This window comes from Cherax quadricarinatus, chromosome 64, assembly GCF_038502225.1.
Source record: "Cherax quadricarinatus isolate ZL_2023a chromosome 64, ASM3850222v1, whole genome shotgun sequence".
NCBI classification, from domain to species: Eukaryota; Metazoa; Arthropoda; class Malacostraca; order Decapoda; family Parastacidae; genus Cherax; species Cherax quadricarinatus.
Genome location: NC_091355.1, coordinates 13,773,182 through 13,786,216, shown reverse-complemented (window position 1 = coordinate 13,786,216; position 13,035 = coordinate 13,773,182). Strand labels below are relative to the sequence as shown.

The window sequence follows — 13,035 nt, the reverse complement described above, 5'->3', positions numbered from 1 at the left end:
AGAAGGCCGGCCTAAATCCATAAAGACCGAAAACCAAAGTAATATTTCCCATAAGAATTAATGTAAATATAGATCAGGTGTTTACATTGAAGCATATATGTGAACAGTATTTAGATAAAGATAGGGAAGTTTTTATTGCATTTATGGATTTAGAAAAGGCATATGATAGAGTGGATAGAGGAGCAATGTGGCAGATGTTGCAAGTATATGGAATAGGTGGTAAGTTATTAAATGCTGTAAAGAGTTTTTATGAGGATAGTGAGGCTCAGGTTAGGGTGTGTAGAAGAGAGGGAGACTACTTCCCGGTAAAAGTAGGTCTTAGACAGGGATGTGTAATGTCACCATGGTTGTTTAATATATTTATAGATGGGGTTGTAAAGGAAGTAAATGCTAGGGTGTTTGGGAGAGGGGTGGGATTAAATTATGGGGAATCAAATTCAAAATGGGAATTGACACAGTTACTTTTTGCTGATGATACTGTGCTTATGGGAGATTCTAAAGAAAAATTGCAAAGGTTAGTGGATGAGTTTGGGAATGTGTGTAAAGGTAGAAAGTTGAAAGTGAACATAGAAAAGAGTAAGGTGATGAGGGTGTCAAATGATTTAGATAAAGAAAAATTGGATATCAAATTGGGGAGGAGGAGTATGGAAGAAGTGAATGTTTTCAGATACTTGGGAGTTGATGTGTCGGCGGATGGATTTATGAAGGATGAGGTTAATCATAGAATTGATGAGGGAAAAAAGGTGAGTGGTGCGTTGAGGTATATGTGGAGTCAAAAAACGTTATCTATGGAGGCAAAGAAGGGAATGTATGAAAGTATAGTAGTACCAACACTCTTATATGGGTGTGAAGCTTGGGTGGTAAATGCAGCAGCGAGGAGACGGTTGGAGGCAGCGGAGATGTCCTGTTTAAGGGCAATGTGTGGTGTAAATATTATGCAGAAAATTCGGAGTGTGGAAATTAGGAGAAGGTGTGGAGTTAATAAAAGTATTAGTCAGAGGGCAGAAGAGGGGTTGTTGAGGTGGTTTGGTCATTTAGAGAGAATGGATCACAGTAGAATGACATGGAAAGCATATAAATCTATAGGGGAAGGAAGGCGGGGTAGGGGTCGTCCTCGAAAGGGTTGGAGAGAGGGGGTAAAGGAGGTTTTGTGGGTAAGGGGCTTGGACTTCCAGCAAGCGTGCGTGAGCGTGTTAGATAGGAGTGAATGGAGACGAATGGTACTTGGGACCTGACGATCTGTTGGAGTGTGAGCAGGGTAATATTTAGTGAAGGGATTCAGGGAAACCGGTTATTTTCATATAGTCGGACTTGAGTCCTGGAAATGGGAAGTACAATGCCTGCACTTTAAAGGAGGGGTTTGGGATATTGGCAGTTTGGAGGGATATGTTGTGTATCTTTATATGTTTATGCTTCTAGACTGTTGTATTCTGAGCACCTCTGCAAAAACAGTGATAATGTGCGAGTGTGGTGAAAGTGTTGAATGATGATGAAAGTATTTTCTTTTTGGGGATTTTCTTTCTTTTTTGGGTCACCCTGCCTCGGTGGGAGACGGCCGACTTGTTGAAAAAAAAAAAAAAAAATAATTAATCTGTTCCAGACACCCAAAAATATTAACAAAAAATACATTTTTTAAAGATTAACTCTAGTTTTAAATACAGAAAACAATGAAAAATAAATATAAAGCACAAATTTTAATGATAAATGAACATTACATACCTTTATTGAAGACTGTTGTTAACGTATTGAAGAAGGCGAGGAGGGGAGAGGGAGTTGGGGTTATTGTTTGGAAGGGGAATCCCCCTCCATAAGGACTTCACGTATCAAGTTCCTATCTGGGGTTACTTCCCTTCTTTGTCTTTTACTAGAACTAGGACCAACTTGAAAGTCACTGCACTCCTGTCGCACAAAAAAAAACTGTCCAGAGAGGTCTGTTTCTGGTGTCTCTAAGATTTGCCTGAAATTGGACAAGGTTTTGTCACTGAATTCTATCGTGTTTCTCACTTTCTTTAGCAAAAGGCTGGCACAAGGAACTTTCTTTGGGCCCTTGGTGGCTTATTTTGCAGTCACACTCAATAAACAACCAGAAAAAACAATGGATTATAACGAAAAGTTTGGATGAATGTACGGAGTGTTGCTCACTCACCCAGAGACACAGCTGGATTGACTCATGAACGTGGTGGAGTGGCGGGCAGACGTGTCCAATACGACCGATTTCCGAGTTGCCGGCCGAAATCCAGGATAGAATTTTGGCCAAAACAGCCAAAATCCAATTTGGCCGATATCTGGGGGTCCACTGTATGACCCTTTGGGTTAACACAATAATAATAATAATAATAATAATAATAATAATAATAATGTAATCATACAGTAATGTACATGGTACATCCTCATTCCTTGGGTAGAGTTTACTACTGTATTATAATTTTCAGATATTGGCCTGTTATTGATGACAGCCTGCGTGCTGCAGCCATGGAGAGAGGTGTTCGTATACGGGTGCTTGGTTCACACTGGAATCATACACGACTTGATATGAAGTATTACTTAAAGTCTCTTCAGGACCTTAACAGTACTGAAACCATGATGAACATTGAAGTGGTAAATTTTCTTTGATTCTCTTATTGAGCACCAAAGTAGTCTTCATAATCATTTTTGTAACAGTATATCACAAGTCATACTAACATGTTTATATAAAATGTTCATGTATTGAACAGCCAACTCATTGTACATATAATGTTCACCTGGACAACTAAATAGTTTTGCTGATATTTTTTTTTTTTTTTTTTTTTTCAGAGTTTAGAATTTTCCAACTCTGAACCTCCTATAAGCACCTTAGTCTGGGTTTCATGCAAGGCTTGTAAGATAGCTGCATAATTCTTGGAGACTGAAATCTGACAAGTAAATTTTTAATTTCTAGTCAGATGTGTTATATTTGCAGATGCTTTTAGCAGTGTCCAATTTGTTCTTATAGGGATAGTTACTTATACTGTTGATTAATGTCAAGAGTAGCAAAGTTATTTTTTAAACAAGTTAATTAAAGATATAACTAATGAGAAGGTATGTACTGACTGGAATATGATGAGGGTGGGCCAGCGAGGCCTCATTACCAGTGACATACTTAATGAATCCAATGTTGTATGTTATACAGTACTATTTGGAATGAAATTGAAGCCTGTATATCCCAGGCCATGGGTGGAGCAGAAATCAGTCAGTTACTGAAGGGGTTAGCTGTTGGTGCAGACTCAAGATTTGATGACAATGGATTAGAACTGTAATTTTCATTTTCATTGACTATGCAGTATTTAAGTACTACATGTATGTTGTAGCATAATTTGTATATGTGTACTATATATTTTTTCCAGCGCTTGTTTGTAGTACCAGCATATACAGAAGAGCAAGAAGAAATTCCTTTTGGTCGAGTCAACCATAACAAGTACATGGTGACTGATAATACAGCCTACATTGGTAAGTGCTTTTTTTCTGTATCATTATATATGCAGGAGTCCCCATATTAGAAACATCACTAGTTACACGCACATGCATTTACAAACAGGTTATTAAGGTATTAATGAAACTTTTACAACTGCTGAGTTGCAATTTGAGCATATGAGAAACATAACCATCCATTGTAAATATGCATTTTTATATACAAATAACTTTTTGCAAGTAAAAAAAATAATCTTGTTTGCAAGCTGATGATTTCCTGCACAGTACAGTACTTTTATTATGACTGCTAACTGCTTCAGGAATTGTAGAGAAAGAAACTGCATGTAAAAGGATTTGCTGTACCCAACACTCAGCAAGAATGTACTCTTGTGGTTACTTTTCATATTCAGTAAAAATATATTTTATTTACTATTTTTGCATACACAACATAGCATTATTATGAACACTATTGAATGTGCTGTATGTTTTTCTGCTTCTATCTAGATTCTGTATAACCCTTGTGGATTTAGCTCTTCCCCATTAATTTTTTTTCTACACATCGGCCATTTCTCACTGAGGCAGGGTGACCCAAAAAAGAAAGAAAAAACTTTCATTATCATTCAACACTTTCACCATCATTCATACACAATCACTGTCTTTGCAGAGGTGCTCAGATACGATGGTTTAGACGTCACTCCAAGCAACCAATATCCCAAACCCCTTTCTTTAAAGTGCAGGCATTAATATAATAATAATAATAATAATAATAATCTGCTTCTCTCATTCATATATCTAATTCATTATCATTGATTTACTTCATGTTCATGCAGCATACATTACATGTGACATACCAGTGACTAGATTTAAGTTCATACACTTTCTAAGCCGGGCTGTTGTTGTTAGCAGGCTGTTGACCTATACTATAGCTATCACAACATAAACGATCATCACTGTCGACTAACACAACTTGCGCCAGGAAAAGTTTACTCATATTAATTTTCTTCACTAGGTACTTCCAACTGGAGTGGAGACTACTTTATCAACACAGCTGGCATAGGACTAGTAGTCAATGAAACAGATTCGACATCAACATATCCAGATGTTGATGTGGATGCTCTCTCTCTCCGTTGCCAACTCCAGGCATTATTTGAACGAGATTGGACTTCTGAATATGCTAAACCCATAGATGAGTTCTTTCAGTAATGTGAATATTAATGCTGTGCTTTGTATTGAGCTGACTGGTTCAGCCATAGAGGAATTCTTATACTAATGGAACTGGTAATGTATTTTATTGAACTACTGTAATTGATACATCCATAAGGAATTCTTAATGTAATGCAAAAAGTAATGTGCTTTATTGAACTAACCGAGCCATGTGTACGAGTTAAATGGATATATGCAAATTGTTATGAATGCAGGTTTACATTGAACATGATATATATATTTGTATGGTATTTATTCTCACAAAGTTTGGTTTCTTCCAGGCACCAAAGATATTGTCAGAACAGTCATTTTCTGTTATTGGTTAGTATTATATATAAGATGTGACCCTTTTGATCTTGATATCTGCTTTACTGTTTTTATTAATATCCTCCCATTTACCTCTGTGAAAAATGGAATAATTATATTTTTATCTTTTTACACATTTTAGTCAAGCAATTTACACGTATTGTTTGTTTATATAAGGTTCCAGGCTACAGTACAATACTTAGTGATGTAAGTAAGTCCATTAACTCTTAACTCAGTGTATGCATAAAATTCAGTGCCTAGATTCCGAAGGTTGGGTGAAGATATAAATATTGAATATATATTCTTTGAGAAGAAAAAAAGGAAAGTTGCCTTAGTACAGTTTTGTATAACTTATTCAGCTGACTGAATGCTGATCTTAAGACTCATAAGTAAATTTTTACATTAGTTGCAGTACTTATGATATGACTCTCTTATTAGGAAAAAATATATTAAACAGAAAGGATATTTTCACATTTCTTTTAATTCTTATTGATGCTTTAATAAGTAAATATGATTCATTATGTCACAGAATTCCTGGAGATGGGAAGTACAGTGCTGGCACTCTGAAGGAGGGGGTGTTAATGGTGCAGTTTTATAACTGTAGTGTAAGCATGCCTCTGCCAAGGCAGTGATGGAGTGAGTGATGGAAGTTTTTCTTTTTTGGGCCACTCTGCCTTGGTGGGAAACAGCCGATGTGTTAATAAAAAAAAAGAATTTATTTAAATTGACTTGTATAAAAGAGACACTTGTTTAACATTTGGTAACTCACTATGGAAAGGTTTTGCTCACCATGGGCTTTGTCTGTCCAGTGAAGTCTCTCAATCTCAATCTCAATCTCTCTTTCTCTCTCTCAAAACTCTTGAATTAACAGACTAATAGGTGGCAGTGGGTGACCAGTAATGACAATTGTAGTGAAGAGATGAATATGCCATGATCATAACAATAACAGACAATTCTGTAACTGTGGACTTTTTATTTAAACTGACAATAGTCATTTGAGAATGATCATGTGTTCTAATTTTATTAGGAATTTGTGTTGCAAATGAAGAGTGCTATCTTTAGTGTGTATTTTCTATGACATTGTTGCACAGATTATCGATTACTATGGAAAATGTGAAGACTTAGATATGTACTTCATAAGCTGAAAATTATCATTGTTGTACACTGATGACAGTGAAATCCAGTAAATATTTCCAGTGTTAGACCATACATTAACCCTTAAACTGTCCGAACGTAGATCTATGTTTTTGTACATTCTTTCTTATGGAGAAAATCAAGGTTGGAGCGCTATGCTTGCAAACGTAGATCTACGTTTGGACAGTTTAAGGGTTAAGCTTCATGACAAACAGTATATGTACATAGCACATGTTTGACTTACGTGGTGCATTAGACTAGTAGCCGAGGGGATGAACCTGGAATTGTTGGTAGTCTAATGTGTTTTTGTTTACTTCTTATTCCTAAAGTTTCCTGATACAAGATCTTATGACCACCACCATAACAGCATTGAGTATTTTTCAGAATTTGCAGATATCCAAGATGAATATTTTGTTTTTGGTGTAACTTTCCTTCTAACATGATTTTTTATATGGTTCAAATGTCTGAACCACAGTTTTCCCATCAGGGTAATTTATTTATGGCCATTGCAAATTCATCAGGATGATATGCAGTGGCTAAAAATTAACTTATAAAGTGGCTGCTGTAGTTGTCTCCATTGACTATGTGTAGGATCTCATATTCATACATTGAATTTTCTAGGATTGAATTCTCAAGGATAAGTAGATAAATAGGTTGTAGAGTAGATAATCATATAGGCCTTATATGATACAATATTTTAACATTATGTTAGATAGGAGTGGAGTCATATAGTTTTTGGGACTTGATGAGCCGTTAATGAGGTAACGTTTATGCAGGAATTCAGGGAAACTGGTTAGCTGGACTTGTGAACTACAGTGCCTGCTCTCTGAAAGAGGGGTGGAGATATATGCAGTTTGGAGGGGCATCTGAACTGTAGTGTCTGCACACCTGTGGCAAACCTGAGAATAACGTTCTGATACCTTAGTAAGGAATCGTTCAAGACACTGTACACTGTGTACATCAGGCCCATACTGGAGTATGCAGCAGCAGTTTGGAACCCACACCTGGTCAAGCACATCAAGAAATTAGAGAAAGTGCAAAGGTTTGCAACAAGGCTAGTTCCGGAGCTCAGGGGTATGTCCTATGAAGAAAGGTTGAGGGAAATCGGACTGACGGCATTGGAGGATAGGAGGGTCAGGGGAGACATGATAATGACATACAAAATACTGTATGGAATAGATAAGGTAGACAGAGACAGGTTGTTCCAGAGAGGGGACACAGAAACAAGGGGTCACAATTGGAAGCTGAAGACTCAGATGAGTCAGAGGGATGTTAGGAAGTATTTCTTCAGTCATAGAGTCGTCAGAAAGTGGAACAGCCTAGCAAGTGATGTAGTGGAGGCAGGAACCATACATAGCTTTAAGATGAGGTATGACAAAGCTCTGGAAGCAGAGAGAGAGAGGACCTAGTAGTGATCAGTGAAGAGGCAGGGCCAGGAGCTGAGTCTCAACCCTTGCAACCACAATTAGGTGAGCACAAGTTTTGGAATGAATGATGGTAAAGAGTATTTCTTTTTTTGGGTCATGCTACCTTGGTGGGAGATGGCCATTGTTAAAAAAAAAAAATATTATAGCATATGTTGCATAAGCATTACATCTCATTTTATATTCAGAAAACTGTTCAACATAGTCTATATAGCTGTGTGTTACTCTGACTACAACTGCCCAGCAGAGCTCATGAAAGTCTTCAGACAAGTTCATACAGTTACTGGAGCACATTGTTAAGAGAGGTGACGTACATCGCACTGGCTTGCAGAAAAAAAATGTCCAACGATTCTGATTATGTTCTGTTTGTCCTCTTCAAGGGGGGCTCCTTGGCGTGGTGAAGAGGCTCTTGGTCTGAGGAATTAGCCCTGTCGGTCTTCTTCCTCAGACCGAACCTAATTACCCCCCATTCTCCCCTCCCCTATCCCATCCTCCCCATCCTCCCCTTTTTCCATTCCTCCTCCTCCTCCTCACCCCTCCCTTTTGCCCTTCCTCTTTTTAGCCTTCGTGATTTCTTCCACAGGCGCGCTAGTTCCTAGGTAGGGGAAAGGACACCGGGGTCCATCCCATTCCGTTGAGGTTTCTTGGCGGTGGCGTAGTTTGCCGTGGAATCTGGATTGCCTAGGGATGTCCCGATCCCTCTCCGGTATCCCGGAGTAGCTTTGGGTGTCTTTTGGGCGACGGGTGTATCTCTGGAAGCCACCTTTCGGATTCCGGGGGTGGTGGCTGAAGGAGGTATGCTTTGTGGCGGATATCCGGCCGCCCTCTCTTTTGTCCACCGAGGTAGCTCGGCAGATGTGAGGTTGCTATCCCAGATTGCTGGTTTACTGGCATGAAGGGTAGGGTATGGCACGGGTTCCATGCTGCATCTGCGCTACTAGCGGTGTCGAGTCCTCTTGGGCGCGGAGGGAGATTTCTGGCCCTTTCATTCCTCCTAGGAACTATCCCTCCCCGGTCCCCCCTTTTTTTTTCTTTTTTTTATTTTTATTTTCTTTTCTTCTTTCTTTTTTTTTCTTAAAAACAAAAAGAAAGAAGTAACCTAACCATGGCAGCCCTAGTCCATGAACCTGGTACCCCCGGGCCCCTTCTTGATACCGCACCCCGTTCTGACCCCGCCTCGTCTTTGGACCACTCTTCAGACATTCCTCATGCCTCTGTACCTATTGCCGGTGCTGTTTCCTCACCCGCTTCAGGTACTGAGGCCTCGACTGACTCCTTCGATTTATCAGACCTTCGCTCTCCTCTGACTATGCTTCCGGCCTCTCCCTCTACGGTGCGGCAATTTTCAAATCGCCGACCCGTTCCACGTCGGACCAACTCTGGTCCCACACCTAAACGTCAACGACAATTACCTGCTGATGATACTTCTCCACCTTCACCTTCTCGTTCTTCTCAGAAACGATCGACACGTCCTTCACTACCTTTCCACGCTCAGTTTCAGACTGAACAGTGGACTAAATTCTTCACTTTACGACCAACTTCCTCTACTGCCTATCTTTCTGACCATAGTATTGGCAAGGCACTCCTACGCCATGTTGGTAAAGATATTTCTTTTCATGCTCTTAAGAGCGGTACGCGCATCATTACCGTACAGAATGCTACCCAGGCTCGTGAGCTCTCTCGTCTTTCCCATATAGATACTGTTCCTGTCACCCTTGAAAAACATCATTCCCTCAATTCTTGTAGTGGTACCGTTATTCTGCCCCATACCATAGTTCAACAAAATTTCCAGACATGTGGCACCGACATTCTAGAACAGCTGGAACTCCAAGATCTCCCAATCCTCAAGGTAGACACTTACGTTCTTCCTGCCCGTGGGCGGAGACGATACCCTAGCAATGTGGCTCGTTTAACTTTTGACAGCCGAGAACTCCCATCCTCCGTTTATATAGCAGGACATCGGTTACAAGTTCGAAAGGTGATCCCTACACCACAACAGTGTAGAAATTGCTGGCGATTTGGCCATCCAGCGAAATATTGCAGATCTATCGCCGAATGCCCAGTCTGTGGTGCCGATGACCATTCTAATACGTCTTGCAATCGATCTCCCTCTTGCCTTAACTGTCATGAGGCTCACCCTTCGTACTCTCGCCGTTGTCAGGTCTATTTAAACGAGCGGGAAATCCGTTACCTCAAAGAGACAGAAGGTCTCCCTTATGCCATGGCAGTTTCTCATCTCCGCCTCCAAGGGAGACTCCCACGTGTTTCTTATTCCCGTGTTTCAAAACGTCCCCCCACTTCTGGTATCCCATCTTCTACACCCACCTCTGTGGTTACCTCTCCCATAATCACTCCTGTATCTAATCCTTTTGCTGTCCTCGGCTCAGACGTCCCTACTTCAACGCCTCAGTCTAATCTCGCTTCTTCGAGTTCTCTCTTACAAGCCTCAGTATCGACGAGACCTCGTACGACACCTCTTCCCAATCGTCCCTCTACTTCTCAAAAGTCAAAAAAAGGTCCGGTAACACCTCCTACCCATCTTCCACCTCCTCATTTTACCCTCCCTGTCTCTGTCCCTAGTTCTTCCCCTCTCACTGGCTCAGTTACAAGTGCAGAGGTTCACCCTCCTCCTCGTAATGTACCTTCCTCCCCTGTTCCCTCCCAAGTTTCTTCCTCTTCTGCCACCTCCCAGGTTCCTGTCTCTTCTGTCCCCTGCCACGCTTCTCCAGTTCCCTCCACCCTTTCGCCCCCCCCTACCTTGGTACAGTCCAATACAGTTCCAATCTTTACTCATCCTCCCCCTACCATTCCCAATATTGTCTCCCATACGACATCTCTGAATTCCGAAACACTTGAAGCAATCTCTGAATATATTGCAGAGACCAAACCATCAATGGACACTGATCCACCTTCCGCTCTTTCTCTCTCCTCTGCTCCATCTGCGCAACTCCTTTCTTCACAGCGCACCGTTCCTTCGCTGCTTGAACATTTTCCACTGCCTCCGCATGTGGACTTTTCTAACCCTTCTAGTCCGTAGGAACCCTTACCTGTGGATTTCAAGTATCTTTATCATTGCCAATCATGGCCTTTTTACAGTGGAATATACGCGGCCTCAGGGGTAATCGGGGTGAGCTTCAGATGTTACTCTCCCAGTTTGCCCCTGTTGGTGTTTGCTTACAGGAACCAAAATTACACTCTGCTGTTATTTCTCACATCTCAGGCTATAATTTATTGTATTCTTCAGATCCTTTTCCTGATGGGACCTTTAATGAAAGTGCCCTTCTTCTCCGCACTGATATTCCGTACCATCAGCTATTTATTCATACTTCGCTGCATTACACAGCAGCCCGTATCCACTTACATAGGTGGTATACACTCTGTTCTTTATATCTCTCTCCTTCTCGGGCATTATCTATTCCGGATTTTGCCTTCCTTGTTTCGTCATTACCGCCACCGATTCTGTTACTTGGTGATTTTAATGCCCACCATTTCCTCTGGGGAGGGTCTCGCTGTGATTCCCGTGGAATTCAGTTAGAGGCTTTTCTTGCCACCCACCCCCTCCATGTTTTAAATACAGGTACTCACACCCATTTTGATCCTCGGACTCATACTCTCTCTTGCATCGATCTCTCAGTTTGCTCTTCCTCCGCCGCATTAGACTTTACTTGGTCTGTTCTCCCGGACTTACATGACAGTGATCATTTCCCAATCATTCTTACTTCCCCTTCATATTCGCCACCTCTTCGCACCCCACGCTGGCAATTTAATCGGGCAAATTGGAACCTTTACTCACACCTGACTGTTTTTAAAGAGGTTCCTTCTTCGTCCTCCATCGATGAGCTTTTACACCTCTTCTCGTCCTCCGTTTTCACCGCAGCTTCTCATTCTATACCCCAAACTTCGGGCAGGCATTCTCAGAAATGCGTGCCTTGGTGGTCTCCTGCTTGTGCTCGTGCAGTACGTTTGAAGCGCGCTGCATGGGGCAGGTACCGGTACAATAGAACCACAGAGCGACTCCTTGATTTTAAACAGAAGCGTGCGATCGCTCGCCGTGTCATCCGTGACGCTAAACGCACTTGCTGGCGAGATTATGTCTCCACCATCACCTCTGCTTCCTCTATGAGTGCAGTCTGGAAAAAAGTACGAAAACTGAGTGGTAAATATTCTCCTGACCCGGCTCCTGTTCTGCGGGTTGCCGGTGTTGATATAGCAAACCCACTAGATGTTGCCAATGAAATTGGCAATCATCTGGTCCGTATTTCTCAGGGACTCCATCTATGCCCCTCATTTCTTTCCTCAAAGTCTGCCAGAGAGTTAGCACCCTTGGACTTTTCTTCTCTCAGAGAAGAACAGTATAATGTGCCTTTTACACTTCAAGAACTGGAGGCAACACTCTCAGCTTGTCGACCATCGGCAGCTGGGCCCGACGACATTCATATTCGTATGCTACAACATTTACATCAGTCAGCCCTTGCAGTCCTATTACGCCTTTACAATCTTATTTGGTCACAAGGAGTTCTTCCACAGCTGTGGAAATCCGCCATTGTTCTCCCTTTCCGCAAACCAGGCACTACGGGACATGAAACCTCCCACTATCGTCCCATTGCTCTTACCAGTGCAGTTTGCAAAGTAATGGAACGTCTAGTAAATAGACGTTTAGTGTGGTATTTAGAGACACACAACAGTCTCTCCACTCGTCAATATGGCTTTCGTAAGGGACGTTCTACCATAGACCCCTTACTGCGCTTGGATACGTATGTTCGTAATGCCTTTGCGAATAACCACTCAGTTATTGCCATATTTTTTGACCTTGAGAAGGCATATGACACAACTTGGAGGTATAATATTTTAGCCCAAGCCCACTCCTTAGGCCTTCGAGGCAATCTACCATCCTTCCTTAAGAACTTTTTAACTGACAGGCATTTCCGTGTTCGGGTTAATAATGTGCTCTCCCCGGACTTTGTCCAAGCTGAAGGTGTCCCCCAGGGATGTGTTCTGAGCACAACACTTTTTCTCCTTGCTATTAATGATTTGGCCTCTAGTCTTCCATCAAATATTTGGTCATCACTCTATGTTGATGACTTCGCTATTGCCTGTGCAGGCGCTGACTGTCACCTCCTTACAGTTTCTCTCCAGCATGCAGTCGACCGTGTTTCCAATTGGGCCACCACACATGGGTTTAAATTTTCCAGCACTAAAACCCACCAAATCACTTTCACTAGACGCTCTGTCATCTCTGATCATCCTTTGTACCTCTATGGCTCACGTATCCCTGAACGTGATACAGTCAAGTTTCTGGGCCTCCTCTTTGATCGTAGGTTATCCTGGAAACCTCACATTACCTCTCTGAAGGCAACTTGTCACAGCCGGCTGAACCTTCTTAAAACCCTTGCTCATCTTTCGTGGGGAGCTGATCGTCGAACCCTCCTTCACCTACATTCCACCCTTATTTTATCGAAACTTGATTATGGTGACCAGATCTATTCAGCGGCATCTCCTGCTACTCTCTCTAGCCTTAACCCCATTCATCACCAAGGATTAC

General features: G+C 41.6%; 1 protein-coding gene across 7 annotated transcripts in view; it reads left to right on the top strand.

The window, feature by feature from the left end:
* The window catches only part of LOC128700048 (5'-3' exonuclease PLD3), a 56,419-nt gene extending 48,879 nt beyond the window's left edge, over positions 1–7,540 (top strand). For all 7 annotated transcript variants that reach the window (XM_070098799.1, XM_053792991.2, XM_053792988.2 and 4 more), the window contains 3 exons: positions 2,433–2,598; positions 3,363–3,465; positions 4,436–7,540. In XM_070098799.1, coding sequence (XP_069954900.1) covers positions 2,433–2,598; positions 3,363–3,465; positions 4,436–4,629 — 463 coding nt within the window. In that variant the 3' untranslated portion in view covers positions 4,630–7,540. The remainder of the gene's footprint in view (positions 1–2,432; positions 2,599–3,362; positions 3,466–4,435) is intronic.
* Positions 7,541–13,035: the final 5,495 nt, after the last annotated feature.